This window comes from Diplodia corticola, assembly GCF_001883845.1.
Source record: "Diplodia corticola strain CBS 112549 chromosome Unknown scaffold12, whole genome shotgun sequence".
NCBI lineage: Eukaryota > Fungi > Ascomycota > Dothideomycetes > Botryosphaeriales > Botryosphaeriaceae > Diplodia > Diplodia corticola.
In genome coordinates, this window is record NW_017971491.1 from 1 (window position 1) to 14,203 (window position 14,203).

Consider the following 14,203-nt stretch of genomic DNA (forward strand, 5'->3'; position numbering starts at 1 on the left):
CCCCCTTCCCGCGATGGATCATGAAACGCGGGTCGAGACCATGGCCGGCCGGATGACGTAGTCGGAATCGTACCGAATGGGGCATACCTACCCATCGGCCCTTGCAAACAACGGCCGTGCTTCGGTGCATAGTAGTGTGTGTTTCACGGGCAAACTACGAAGTTTCGCCTAGCTCGGGAGGGAGGGCTTGCTTTCGTTGGCCATCGTTTTTTTGTTTCTTTTGTGGCCGGCATGCTATGACAAGACGCCGAGCTGGCCGGCTGCTGCTGCATGACGGGATCTTTTCTTTTTTTTTCTTTTCTACATACGTTCTAAAACGTGGCGCTTTTGAAGAAAGTGACGGGCTGTTTCAACAGTTCGGGGGGACCCTCTCTCTCTCTCTCTCTTTGTGCACACGGGGGGACACGCACGTTACGGGTTTAGTGCCGGTGGGCGAGCGAGTATACATGTGAGCACGGCGAAAGGGACGGAGATTGATGGTTCGGTTGGCGTTGCTTAGGCGAGAGAACTGGGACGCGTATATGAAGATCGAATGGTCTTGCGCGTCTCAGCTGGCCTGGAAGGCCTGATTATTTTTGGTTTGTTTGTTTGTTTGCTTGGAGGGGTGGGGTATATCGGCATAAGCATAAGGGAAGGTGGCTTCGCGGTGGCCGTGTGGTGGGGTTAGAGTGGTGTGTTTTTGGTCTCTGGGGGCACGGATAGAAGCTAGAGTTGTAGGTTCGTTGTCCGCTGTCCGATCGCCGCGCGCTAGGTAAGTGTTGTTCTGTTGTGTGTGTGTTTTTCCCTGACTCTTTGGAAGATGCGCAAGGTTGCTTAGCGTTTTTGTGCGCGCGAGTGTGCTGGGACGGTCGGTGCATCCACTTGCGTCATTGGTGACGAGCAGCAGGGGGCGGGAAGGATCGTTTTTCTTTTTTCCCTTTCCTTTTCTTTTTTTCCAACCATCGCGACGCTCGTGTTGTTAGCGTTGGACCGGTGGGCAGGAAGCCGGGATCTACCTTTTGCCCACACGTTTCGAGGATCGTGCCAAAACACGAGGGAAGTCAGCCATAGTCTGCCGCTAGCTACTGTGGCGTGCGTCGTATCGTCGGTGTTGGCGAGATTGCACGTCCCAACGTTTTGCTCTCTCTCTATTCTCTCTCGGTTATCTGTTTTGTTTGGTGTTTCACGCGGCCCCTCGGGAGCGGGTGGGGTTCACCACGGCTGGTTGCATATCCAGCGTGCATCGCGGGTCAGAAGGGGGGGATCGGCCTAAAAGGGTGGGTGGGTCGCAAAAGAACGCGTCATCCGAGAGGTTCACCATAGGGCTGGAATAGGCGAAATGAGGACGCGAGCACATCAGGTTCTAGACCAAGGGGGGCGGGCGGTGGGTTTGAGACAGGGGCCGAGGGTTTGGACGTGGTGGAGAATGGTCCTCGGTGATGAGCAGAGGGTTGGTTGGCATGCGGTAGGTCACGCCGAGAATAGGTCGGATCTGCCTGTTGCAGCTGGTGAACGGATGCGCGCGGATCGAGCACGGTGCGGATGAGTGATGCACGGCACGAACGCATGAGGCAATCCTCGCAGCCTGGTTGTGAGAGAGGCCCAAGCGGAGGGATGGCAGTCAGGGACTTCATGCAGCAGAAGCATACTTCACTATACGTATCGAGTGCGCCCATGGGTTCTCAGTTGATGCAGTCGCGGCCTTCAGACATGTGCAGATCAACTACTTGGTCCTACTATGGCCTATGAGCGAGAATGATGGAGTTCACATGCCATGGCTAGTGGTGCTACTCAGTAGAAAAGGACACGGAATACATCAGCGACTTACGCAGCAGTGCCTCAGTCCATGAGAAGTAGGAAGGTGAAAGGACGCACGGGTACGTAAGGCGTTGTCTAGGGATTTGATTCAAGAGAATCTCGCGTATACTTACAGCTGCACAGATGTTACAGTCCACCAGTAGTTCCGTTCCGTAGCTGTCACAGAATGCGTATCCATTGTAAGCGCCAGTGGCCTTGGAACCGTTTTTCTTGTTCACGATCGCCGGCTCAGACTTCTCCGTTGGTGATCCCTACTGTCGATGTAGCTGTCGCACCAAGAGGCATTTGGTAATCATGATGCACCATAGAACTTGGTAAGCCGGTTTGCTTGATGGGCGAGTCTTGCAGGTATACACAACCGTCCAGATATATGAAGCCGCTCCCCATGTAGATAGAGTGCAGCATCTCTGTAACGTCCATGTAGGTGAGTTTGATCTTTTACGTCCACTGTAACGCCACCACCTTGCAGCATCGGCCTTCTACTTCATCAGGCAAATGTTGTAGACAAACTGCGGGGCTGGGATACAGCGTCACAATGGCCAGCAACCTGAATTTACTTGCTAGAGTCTGTATGGCTTCACACTAGGAAAGCTTGGACTTCGGTTCGTGAGATGGATGGATGAGCATAACACTCGAAGCGTTAGCTGATGATGAGGGGCGCCGGAAGAGGCTGGTGCGCGACGGAATTGGTGATGGCATGATGAAGGTGGTGGTTGAGAGTCGGAGAGTCGGCGGCGATTGGACAAGTGGCGGGGCGGAACAATGGTCTCGCCGGCGAGCGGCCATGGATCGTTCCTGCCCCAAAGTCATCGCGTCAGAGAGCACCCGCCGCATTCGACCGCTCGCCATCCAACCCCTCCCACGCCGCCCTCCTCGCGTCTCAATTGCGTGGGTGGTGAATCGCTGCGGCCGTCCCTGCCTCCGACATCGAGAGCCCCGCCCTGTTCACCTTCCCCGCCGCAACCACCATGACGACCTTGGCCCTGCGGTCAGGCTACCTCGCCCGCTTATCGAGATCCACCATCGCATCCGCCGCCCTAGCCCAATCCCGTGCTCGTTGCGCCCCGTCCCTCTCCAGATCCATCCTCCACCAGCAGCGCGTACGGACATATGCCAGCACCCCGCCGCAAGATCCGAAGGACCCGAAGGATCGCGCCGGTGGCAAGGATGGCGCGAACAAGGCAGAAGATGGCAAGAGGGTAGACTTCAACCAGAGTTCGCCAGGTGGCAATGACAATGGCCCCAAGAAAGGATTCGCGAAGCTCACCTCGCAGGAGGAGGAGCAGATGGACAAGCTTCTGTCGAGGTTAAAGCTGGGCCTCCCAAAGTCTCAGGCCGGTGATCTCGAGCGCGCTTTCCAAAACATCAAGAAGGAAGGAATTCCGCAAGAGTTGCGCGACGTCATGAAGAACCTGCAGGATGGAGCGCCCATGGACCTGGGCACCGCCGCGAAGCTTGTGAGATTGACAACTACCCTGGCTCGGAAACATGCGGAAAAGACGGTTTATGACGACAAGGACGACGTACACAAAACTCAAGATGAAGAACCCCAACAGAAGGCCGGCTCGCACGACCCTGGCCCGCAGAATCAGCAGAAGGACAAGAAGAAGCAGAAGGGCACCGGCTCGCCGTCCATGGCAGACCTCAACGTTGATTTGGGCTCCGTGCTCATGTCTGTGTTTGTCACATACCTTTTGTATCGCCTCGTTGTCCCCGGAGAGAGCTCCAAGGAGATCACATGGCAAGAGTTCCGCAGCACGTTCCTGGACAAGGGCTTGGTCGAAAAGGTCGTCGTTGTGAGCGGTCAGAGGGCGCGCGTATACGTTCACCGGGAAGCCGTTGGATCAGTCTACCCCGATTCTCCGGCCTCTAACGAGAACTTCCACTACTATTTTACCCTTGGCTCTGTCGAGGCCTTCGAGAGAAAGATGGACGAGGCGCAAGATCAACTCGGCATTCCGCCGGGCGAGCGCATTCCCGTCGCATACTCTGACGAAGTACCGTGGATAGCGACCATCCTGTCCTTTGGACCGACACTTTTGGTCATCGGTTCCATATTTTTCCTATCAAGACGCGCTGGACAGGGCGGTGGAGGGTCCAGTGGCATTTTCGGCATGGGAAGGAGCCGCGCCAAGAAGTTCAACCACGAGACAGATATCAAGGTCAAGTTCGCAGACGTAGCCGGAATGGACGAGGCCAAGCAGGAGATCATGGAATTCGTCAGCTTCTTGAAAGAGCCTGGCATCTACCAGAAGCTTGGCGCTAAGATCCCGCGTGGCGCTATCCTTTCTGGTCCTCCCGGTACTGGTAAAACTCTCCTTGCGAAGGCCACTGCCGGTGAATCTGGAGTGCCATTCTTCAGCGTCAGCGGTTCTGAGTTCGTCGAGATGTTTGTCGGTGTTGGTCCCTCAAGAGTGCGCGACCTGTTCGCTACTGCGCGGAAGAGCACGCCTTGCATCATCTTCATCGATGAAATCGACGCCATCGGAAAGTCAAGAGCCAAGCAAAGCTTCGGTGGTGGCAACGATGAGAGAGAAAGCACGCTGAACCAGATTCTGACTGAGATGGATGGTTTCAACACCTCGGAGCAAGTGGTTGTTCTTGCTGGTACTAATAGACCCGATGTTCTCGACAAGGCTCTTATGCGTCCTGGTCGTTTTGACAGACACATTGGCATTGATCGGCCGACCATGGAAGGCCGGAAGCAGATCTTCGGTGTGCATCTCAAGAAGATTGTCACCAAGGAGGACATTGATTTCCTTACGGGCCGTCTCGCAGCACTCACACCTGGCTTCGCAGGTGCGGACATTGCCAACTGTGTGAACGAAGCTGCGCTTATTGGTAAGTACTCCACATTCTTGACTCTACTTCAGCCATCCCCGATAGTAACAGAATTGGTGCAGCTGCTCGTTTCCAAGCCGAAAGTGTCGAGATGAAGCACTTTGAACAAGCCATTGAGCGTGTCATTGGCGGTCTGGAGAAGAAGTCCATGGTGCTCTCGCCTGAAGATAAGAAGACGGTCGCATACCACGAGGCGGGCCACGCCATCTGCGGCTGGTACTTCAAGTATGCGGATCCTCTCCTCAAGGTGTCGATCATTCCCCGTGGCTCGGGTGCGCTTGGATACGCCCAATACCTCCCCACTGGCGACACGTACCTCATGAACGTCAACCAGCTCGTTGACCGCATGGCCATGGCTCTAGGTGGCCGTGTTTCGGAAGAGCTGCACTTCGAGACTGTCACGTCTGGCGCGTCTGACGACTTCAACAAGGTCACTCGCATGGCTACTGCCATGGTGACCAAGTGGGGCATGTCCAGCAAGATTGGCTACCTGTACTTCGAAGACGACACCCAGTCCCAGCTTCACAAGCCCTTCTCCGAGGAAACTGCCAAGAACATCGACTCCGAGGTCCGCCGCATCGTCGACGAGGCCTACAAGCAGTGCAAGGACCTGCTGATCGAGAAGAAGCATGAAGTCGGCCTTGTTGCCGAGGAGCTGCTGAAGAAGGAAATGCTCGGCCGCGACGACCTCGAGCGCGTCCTCGGACCCAGACCATATGGCGACCCCAAAGACTTCACCAAGTACTTCGGCTCGAGGGGCGATCGCGAGGGAGCTGGTCCCGGCAGCGTGCCCGGCTCGAGTTCGATAGGCAAGGAGGATGGGGGTGCTCCGGAGCCCCCAAAGATTCCTCCGGGTGGAATTGCCTTGTAAGATGACGGCGATGATTTTACGTGGATTCCTCACAGGGTTTTGTAATGGCTGGTGAGGATTGAAGAAATCTTTTCCGAATGAATATGGGCTTGGCTGGCTTGAAAGGAAGTTCGCTTTTCCCGTGCAATCGACTTCCTCTGTATCATCTTCTACTTTTAGTTTTCTTCACTTTAGAGCATTTCAGGTGCAAGTCTCCGGTGGACCGCATGGCGGGGTTTTTTCTTTGGTCGTTTCCGCTTTCCCCCACACCCTCTTCCTCCACTCTCCAGATAACAAAGGTCCCTGAACGCAAATTTCAGGGACACACATTCACCGCTCAATAGCACACCCTCCGATCCATGGTCGGAAGAATGATTTGCATGGCGGGGCTGATTGAACAGCAATTGATTGAAAACGTAGATACGTCGACGTTTGACTGTATTGAATAGGAAAAAAATCAAATGCCCCAAGCGGCGGTTCTTGAAGTAAACGTGAGCATAATGTTGCATGCCGCCTCAACCTCAGTGATCATGTGGGACCGATTGGCTTACCATCCACCGCCACATAGGATTTAATTCTTGTCAACGCTGCCTCGTCCATGAAGATACGAATGGGAGGGAGGTACTAGGAGACTTTGTTTTTCGGTAGGATCCGGTCAACATTCCCGGATGATATCAGAGGTGTCGGCTCATCACCCTTGCCCGAGCTACATCTCAGTAAGTTGCGAAACGTTCTCTACTCCTAAGTACGTTCATGCAAGATGATGACGGGAGATATCATTTACGACTCGCACTCAATCAATCAATCAATCAATCAACCGAAACACTGTCCAAAACACACATAGCTTCGAGAACGACCAAGAAGTATATAGGTAACGCCGCCGAAATCCCCCTACTCAAACACAGTCCAACCTCTCCCACCATCCCACGCCCCAGACAGCTCTCTCCACCTCCCCCGTTGCTACCGAACCACCCACTCGCCGACCCACCCACTCACAAGCCAAATCGACGCCCATCAACCCGCGCGACACTTGCCACTCTCCATCCCGTTCCCACACCCACCCATTCACCCTGCACCCAACCCCCTACACCGCCCCAGCTACCTTCCACGCACGCGGCTGCTACTACACCTCACCGACACGCAAACTCGCTCCCGCTCCCGCTCCCGCCCCCCACGAGACACCACCCGCGCCTCCTCCTCCTCCCGATCCCGATCCCGATCCCGATCCCGACCCCCATCCCGGTCCCCCTCCCAGCCGGCCCTGATCCGCCGCTGCTGGTGGTGGTGGTGGTGGCAAGTACAGTCGTAGCGGGCGATGATGCGCTTCGACGGCGGGGGCGGCAGCGGCGGGGGTGGAGGCGGGATCGCGGCGCGGGCGATGATGCTGCTGGTCGTCGTCGTGGCGGGGTTGTGGAAGCGGAGGGTTTTGTTGGTGGTGTTGGGAGGAAAGGGCTTGTGGGGGAGGGGCTTGTGGGGGAAGAGGGGGAGGAGGTTGGATGTGTTGGTTTTGTTGTTGTTGTTGCTTTTGCTCATTGAGGACGGTGCTGCAGGGGGGCTTCTCGGGTGGGGGTTGTGGTGGCTTCTTCTGAGGACTTTGTCGGTTTCGTTGTTTCCGCCGTTTTTCATCGGTGTGGTGGGGGTTGTCGTTTCTTTCGCGGTGGGCGGCGTCTGGCCTTTTGGCGTTCTCCTTTTCGTTCTGGTGACGGTGATGGTGGTGGTGGTGATGCGCATGTTTTTGTTTTTGTTTTTTTTTATTTGGACTCGGTGTCGGGGTCTTCGGGGGAGAAGCTGCACGGGAGGCGGGAGGTGGCGAGAAGGAAGTTGGTGAGAGCCATTCGGTGTCTCCGCTCCCTGTTCTTTTGGAGGGGGGCAAACTCAGTCGTTGGACGGGTGGAGGAAATGGGGCTGCTTTTAGTGCAGCGTGTGATTGGGGGCGTGTGACACACTGTGATACACTGTCTTTACTGATAGGGAATCAAGCGTGATGACTGGTCATTTGATCTTCTCGTGTTGTGACGTGTTTGTGCTCCTATGTATAACTGCTCGATTTAGCCGGGCCACGCGGGGTGAGAAGACTTCGATCCGAGGCAATCACGCACTACCGCGTGAGAGGTTGGTATACCTGAGGAGGCAGCCAGTGTCTGTGTAAGCGCGAAGAACCCTGATTCTTGTGAGACCTACGTAGACGTGTGGTGTAACTCTCCGCAACGCCTCGACAGGAACCTAATCAAAACAGTCCATTCGATATCACATCAAGTCAAAACAAATCCCCAACCGTACCCCCTTTCTACTCCTCCTCCTCCTCCCTCACAACCTTCCCCACGCTCCCACCCCCATCCAGCACAATACACTGCCCCGTGACATGGCTCCCCGCGCGACTCGCCAACCACACGACCGTCGCGGCAAAGTCCTCGCCGCGGCCCAGCCGGCCGTTCGGCCGCGAGCGCGCCAGCGCCGCCGCGCCGCCCATGCGCTCGATCAGCGGGGCCGCGAGGTCCGACGGGAAAAACCCCGGCGCGATGCTGTTGACCAGCACGTTGCGCGGGCCGAGCTCCAGCGCGAGCTGCCGGACGAGGTGGATCGCGCCGGCTTTGGCGGCGGCGTAGGAGAAGCTGTTGTTGTTGGTGTTGTGAGTTTCGTGTGTTGCTGAAGGACTAGATTGCGAAGGGGTGGAGGTGGGTGATGCACGTACGTTGCACCCTCGCCGAGGGTGGTGGGGCCGATGCCAGAGACGGAGGCGGTGACAATAACGCGTGAGGGAGTGGCCATGTTGGCGTACTCCGGCTTCGTTAGGAGAGGGGCGAATCTAGTGGGGGAGAGGAAAGTCGAGACAAGTAAGTATATGGTACACAGGGGGGAAGATATAAAAGGATCAAGTACTTCTGAACAGTGTAGAACACGCTCTTGAGATTGATATCCATGACCTCGGTCCACTTCTTCTCGTCGTGCGCCTCGAACCGCTCGCCATACGCCATGCCGGCGTTGATCAGAAGGAGGTCCACGTGGTCTGACGACTTTGCGACGCCGTTGACAAGCTCCTGGATGCCGTCCACGGTGGACGAATCAGCGGGCACGGCGATGGCTTGGGCGTCGGCGCGCTTGTTCGGCAGGGCGTTCAGCGTCGCGCATGCTTCCTCGCAGGCGTCGGCGCCTCGGGACGTTATGTAGACTTTCGAGGCGCCTGCTTGCAAGATACCCGACGCTGCGGCGAGGCCAAGGCCGCGGGAGCCGCCCGTCACGACGGCAACTTTGCCCTCCAGGGAGAAGATGTTTTGGAAATCGACGAGGTCGGCGGTGGCCATGGTGGAGTGGGCAAGGCTCAATGTAATCCAACCGTTTACTAGAGGAGAGCGCCGGGCTTCTCGCTTTATATCCGTTTTCTCCATCAAAGATCGCAGATTATTCTATTCGTGGTGAGCATACGCGTAGTGCTTACACGGTGCACGTAAATCCGTGCTCCTACTTAACTCCGGGTTAGCAGCATCCTTCGAGCGAGATAACCGGGACAAGGAAACGAAATGGACAGCGGAATTAAAGTCTTCTCCGTGCCCTTTGAGAGTTGAAATTTTGGCCGGGGAATTCATCGGTTTTTATCGGCTGACGAAACGCTTGACATTTCTGATAAATATTTGTCCTGAAATAGAGGGAAAGAAAGTAGAAATAACCTCCAATACAGGCTCTGAACGCCACGACCACCAATACCCAAGAAACGTACCTCATGCCTGTCCCAACGCCTCGAATGCCCTGTGGACTATCCTAACAGAAAGTGGGCGTAGATGAACAAATTTCCAAGGCCCCTGCCTAGATATGCTCGATCGGACCCTCGGGAAGCAGCTCGTCCATACCGGACATCTGCTTCCTCTTCCATTCCAAGTAGGCCTTCATTGGTGGACGGACGATATCATTGAAGAGGAAGGTGCCATAAACGAGCATGGCAAAACCAAGCACTTGCAGCCACTTGAAAGTCTCCCAGCCGAGGCCAAGAGAGACGATCCAGATGAAAAGAGTACGGCAAGTGTCAATCGTTGCACGCGCCGTGGCCGAGACCGAGCGGGTGACGGAAAGACCGAAAAAGTTGAAACCCCTGGCCAGAAAAGGTTAGGCTGTACCAAGGAAAATGCCTGGAAGATGGACTTACCCAATGCTGAACATGATGAGAATGCTGCTGACAGCTATGGCAGGGAAATGGGTGATTTGGTGCAGTCCCTCCCGTGCGTCAAAGTAGCCGTAACGTCCAGCCTTGGTCCTACCGACAGCAAAATGCATGACGATCATGACCAAGACAGTAACAAGGAACCCAAATATGCCCTCCCAGCCGACGACCTTCAGCGGCTCAAGCTCGTAGTTCTCCATGATGCTCTCCTCAAGCACGAACTGAGTGGCCGTGAAGATCTGGGCGCCAGCGATGAGAAGGATACCGATAACGGTGCGCACTGCAACAGGAGTAGCCATGGCCTTGACCTCATTCGCTGCGCTGCGCACGAGGATCGTTCCGGAGAAGGCGTACTTGTCGCCCATGGGCGTCTGGCCTTCAGGCATGATGCTAGTCCCATGGGCCGACTCCTTCGCGATAGCACCGGCCAAACCGACAACAGCGACACCCGTTACGACAATGATCAAAGACGCCCACTTGTACAGAGCAAGGTGGCGCTTCAAGAACAGGACGCTGAAAAGGCCCACAAAAAGAACCAGCGCACCGCGTGTCATCTGGTAGATACTGGCCGCAACGAACAACAGACCGACGTTCATGAGAGTTGTGCCGGCAATATCGCAGATGGCCGGCAGAGCCAGGTATAGCACCTTCCAGCCTGTCAACGGGATGCGCGAATGATCTTTGTGCGCCGGCTTGAGCGGGTTGGCGACAGGGCAATCCGAGCTCGCAGTGTCAGGCGTATCGGCCGTGGCTTCGATGTCGGCAGCCGAGGGAGGCGCAGGCGAATCGGTGGACTCGCGAGGAACGGCTTCGTAGGCACCGGATTCAGCAGACCCCTTGGAGGCAAAGTATTTGAAGAGCGAGAACCCGCCCACCACGAGCCAGCAGCCCATCTCGCCGATGAACATCTGGGCAGTCTGTACGACGGGCTGCTCGAAGTACTGGGGGTGTTTGCCATCACAGTCGCGCACACATTGTTGGTCCTGACAAGGCGGTTAGCTGCCAGACCCAGGGGCTGTGGCGATGCGTGTGTGGTCCCACCTGGTATTTGGTCAGGAGGGTGTTGCAGACGCCGGTCAGCAGCATCATGCCGACCAAGAAAGGTATGATAGCTCCAGAAGCCATGACGGGCAAACTTGGGAGGGTTGTTGCAGCTGGAGATGGGCGTGGATCCCCGTGTAAAGACGAGCAGCCGTGGGGAGCTCAGAGTGGGAGGCAGGGTCGCTTTAGAGGCAGCGTCAGAGGTCAGGTGGTGAAGGGTGGAGCCGGGATGAAGATGGACGAGGAGCTACGGGTGCTCTCTGACGGAGGCGCGGCGCGTGAGGCTGGTGACGGCTTATCGGAGATAAGCCCCCGCCAATCATTTCCCCCGCTCACCCATCCCACCAGGGTCCGGCCTCCTGTTCGTTCGCCCTCATCTCACGGCGCCTTGGACCTTGACGCTGCGAGTGATCTTCCGATCTGTCGCGCGTCTCACCTTTTTCGCAAAGTCGATGGCTAGTTATTGACTTGTTTCTATATGGCTTCGCCTCAACCTCCCGCGCAATGCACGCCCTCGACCGGTCCGGAATAGACACCGAAGCTGTTGGCAGCCAGACGTCGCCTGGAGGATCATGCTGTTGTCGTGCGTTGCCGTGCCTGTGAGTCGTAGATGAGCCGCATGTGAGGTAAGATGGTTGCTCATAAGCCTGTGAACAGCTAACTCCTGCATATTCTAGACGCATGCAACGCCCGTGTCAATCGTTTCAGCATCCCCGGCGTGAGATAACGAGAGCTCATGTTCATTCTGCCGCCACTGCGCACCACTATGCGGCCAGGACCTTCGGCGTGTTGACCGCCTCTTTGTTTACAAGCAGCCTGTTTCAGAGAAGTGTTTACAGTGGAACAACAAATACATTCATTCATTCTAAAGCTTCGAGCGATGAGACAGTGAAGGCCTCCGTGACATCAGAGCCAGCGATGCGTGCGTTCGGAGCCCAGGATTCGCGGATCCTGGACGTTCCCCACAGATAAATGGGGATGTCGCGGCGCGCAACGCGATGTTATGTCGCGCTCGTCTCGTGGTGCGCGCTGGCGGCTAGCCCCAAGCTGCGCTAAGCGCAGGCTGCCCGCCTGTCCAAGACATCCAACTCTTCCCACCGCGTCGCTGCACCAACATCGCGCGCTCTGCTCCCTCCCCAGGAATAAATTCTGCACGCCGTTCTCGAAGCAATCAGGCCTTCTCATTCAATCCGGTCTCTTTGCAGTCCTTCTTGTCGTTTCGTCCCAACTGCATCGTCACTGCGCGTCGTCTCAATCCAGACGCGTACCGCACCATGTCAACACCCACAACAAACAGAAGAGTCCATGTGGACCCCTCAATGCCCGACAGGATTGCCGCGACTCCGTCCAAGGGCTCTGCGCGCCGCGCGCTTGGAGAGCTTACCCCAAACAAGAGGGTTTCGTCGCAGAAGCCCGGTATCATGGCCGATAAGACACAACCGCCTCGGAACTTGAGCCCGCTGAAACAGGCGCGCCCGCCTTCGCTTGCCCAGGATGAGAACGCGTACGGCATTTCAAACAGCAGGAAAAGGTCCATAGATGATGTTGACAGCGCACATGCGCGCGAGGACCTGACTGCCGCACCCACCAAGCGTGTAGATGGACGCGCCGCGACGCAGGCCTCAGTCCATGCCCTGGCGACTAACATGCAAGCTTCCGCACAACTCGTACGCGATCCGTTCGTCCCGAGGCGGACCAATGTCGCATGCTAACCGTCTTGTAGGCCAGCCAAATTATCGACCTCGCCCGCCGAGACCTTACCCCCACCGACGAAGATTATCTGGAGCCAGTGCCTCAGGGAACCCAAGAGACGACTGGAACAAGAGCATCCTTCTCGTCTCTCATCGACTACAACCCCCATGGCTCATCCCAGCAGACCTCATCTTCCCCGCCCTTGCGAGCGACCAAGCCCCCCACCACGACGGTACGCGCAGACTCGATCGAGTTCGCGCATCATGACGTTCGCCATACCGAGTTCGGGGCGCAGCGAGCCGAAGCCCTTCGCCTGCGCCTGCGTGTCGCGCTCTATAAAGTCAAGACCGGCCAGACCCACGTGCCATTGTCGTGCCTAGAGATACCCAGAGAATATCGACGGAAGCCAGCCGAAAAGGCTGACGCTCCAAGCCGACCAACGTACTCATCTGTCGCACCCGCTCTGGAAGCCAAGCAAACCAGCACTGCACCTGCCATCACGGTCACGGGAGAAGACGAAGTAGAAGAAGGCCTGTCCAACACAAGAAGCAGCGAGCAAAGCGCTCCCAAGCTCCTGCCGGCACCGGTCCTAATGCCCACCGCGTACTCGACGCGCTTCATCACCGAGCCTCAAACGACGACGGTGCCCTCTTCGCCACCAAACTTGGCCAATACCACCGCCACAGCCGCCGACCGCGGCAGCAGCACCCCGCGTGGGCGTGGCAGTAGCGGCAGCAGTAGCAGTCTCCAGGAATTCGTGACTCCGGTCGCGAACAGGCACGCGGCCACACAGCTCAGCAGCCCCCCTTACAGCGAGAACCATGTCCGGCACAGGGCCCCCAACGACTCGGACAACCTCACGAGCAGCGGAGTAAAAGACCGAGCGGCGGATGCTTTGCTGAAGCTGACGCGGTCTGTGTGAAGGTGTGGTTTATGGGATCAGTGGTATGGACGGAGCGGTCGAGCAGCTTTGATCTACAGAGACGTGCTTGGTCAGATGTTTACGAACGAACGAACGCATGCCGGTTGGCACATTGTTACTGCAAGCGGGAGGAGGTCGTCGTCATGAACCACGGCGTTTGTTGGCGTATAGGTGAACCTTGGCAGCGACGACTCTTCATGATGCATTGTGTGGCGTTATGTTAGTGCTTTCTGGAGGTGTCGGCGGAGCGGTTGGTAACTCGATAGCATACTTCGTTGACATTCAAAAAATATTAATAAGATGACCGATGTCGTTATTCACGAGTGAGAAAAGGAGGAGAGAGTGTTTGTGCCAAGAGGAAGCAAAGCTTGGGGCCAGAGAAGGCCATCGACCCCATGTCATCACGACGACTCACGACATACAGCACAGCTCTGACCTCACATCGACTCGCTGACACTTTCCGCTCCCCGGCGCGCCCGCTCCTTATTCTGCCGCGTTCAGCCGGCACCCTACTAAGTTTTACAAAAAGTAGCTACAAAAGCTTTCTTGTAATGAGATGGCCTGGCACGTTCCACAGGACGGTCTTCCCGCGCGCGCGGCCGCCGGGAGGGAGGGGTGCTGTTCGAAGAGAAAAAACAACACACACACGCGCGTGCATCATGTACCGCTGCCGCGCACGCGCACACACACACACACACACAGGGCATTCCGCCCCTCCACGCCCGGTACTTCTGACAACAGCGCGAAAATCCGATTCTCCCCAGCGCCGCTATCGCCCCGACTTGCTGCGGCCCGGGCCATCAACAAGGCGCGGCAAGAAGCGGCTCCTCGCCCCCTCGGTGGTATTATTTATGGAATTTTCTGCCCTTTTTTTTTTCTTCGCCTTCCATCTGTTCTAGCGCGATCT

General features: G+C 56.6%; 5 protein-coding genes across 5 annotated transcripts; 2 read left to right on the forward strand and 3 right to left on the reverse strand.

Annotated features, from left to right (window-relative positions):
• Positions 1-2,765: 2,765 nt before the first annotated feature.
• BKCO1_120001 (mitochondrial inner membrane aaa protease yta12) lies at positions 2,766-5,509 on the forward strand (the record flags this gene model as incomplete). Its single annotated transcript, XM_020270588.1, has 2 exons — positions 2,766-4,638; positions 4,701-5,509. The coding sequence occupies 2 exons, from the start codon at positions 2,766-2,768 to the stop codon at positions 5,507-5,509; spliced, it is 2,682 nt and encodes an 893-aa protein (XP_020132556.1).
• Positions 5,510-6,586: 1,077 nt separating this feature from the next.
• On the reverse strand, positions 6,587-7,219 carry BKCO1_120002 (uncharacterized protein; the record flags this gene model as incomplete). Its single annotated transcript, XM_020270689.1, has 1 exon — positions 6,587-7,219. The coding sequence occupies one exon, from the start codon at positions 7,217-7,219 to the stop codon at positions 6,587-6,589; it is 633 nt and encodes a 210-aa protein (XP_020132555.1).
• Positions 7,220-7,775: 556 nt separating this feature from the next.
• BKCO1_120003 (gluconate 5-dehydrogenase) lies at positions 7,776-8,790 on the reverse strand (the record flags this gene model as incomplete). Its single annotated transcript, XM_020270700.1, has 3 exons — positions 7,776-8,100; positions 8,181-8,294; positions 8,369-8,790. The coding sequence occupies 3 exons, from the start codon at positions 8,788-8,790 to the stop codon at positions 7,776-7,778; spliced, it is 861 nt and encodes a 286-aa protein (XP_020132554.1).
• A 499-nt stretch (positions 8,791-9,289) lies between these two features.
• Positions 9,290-10,766, reverse strand: BKCO1_120004 (uncharacterized protein; the record flags this gene model as incomplete). Its single annotated transcript, XM_020270711.1, has 3 exons — positions 9,290-9,572; positions 9,627-10,624; positions 10,683-10,766. 3 exons carry the CDS (start codon positions 10,764-10,766, stop codon positions 9,290-9,292), a joined length of 1,365 nt encoding a protein of 454 aa, XP_020132560.1.
• A 1,190-nt stretch (positions 10,767-11,956) lies between these two features.
• BKCO1_120005 (guanyl-nucleotide exchange factor) lies at positions 11,957-13,296 on the forward strand (the record flags this gene model as incomplete). Its single annotated transcript, XM_020270722.1, has 2 exons — positions 11,957-12,349; positions 12,406-13,296. The coding sequence occupies 2 exons, from the start codon at positions 11,957-11,959 to the stop codon at positions 13,294-13,296; spliced, it is 1,284 nt and encodes a 427-aa protein (XP_020132559.1).
• Between the last annotated feature and the right edge of the window lie 907 nt (positions 13,297-14,203).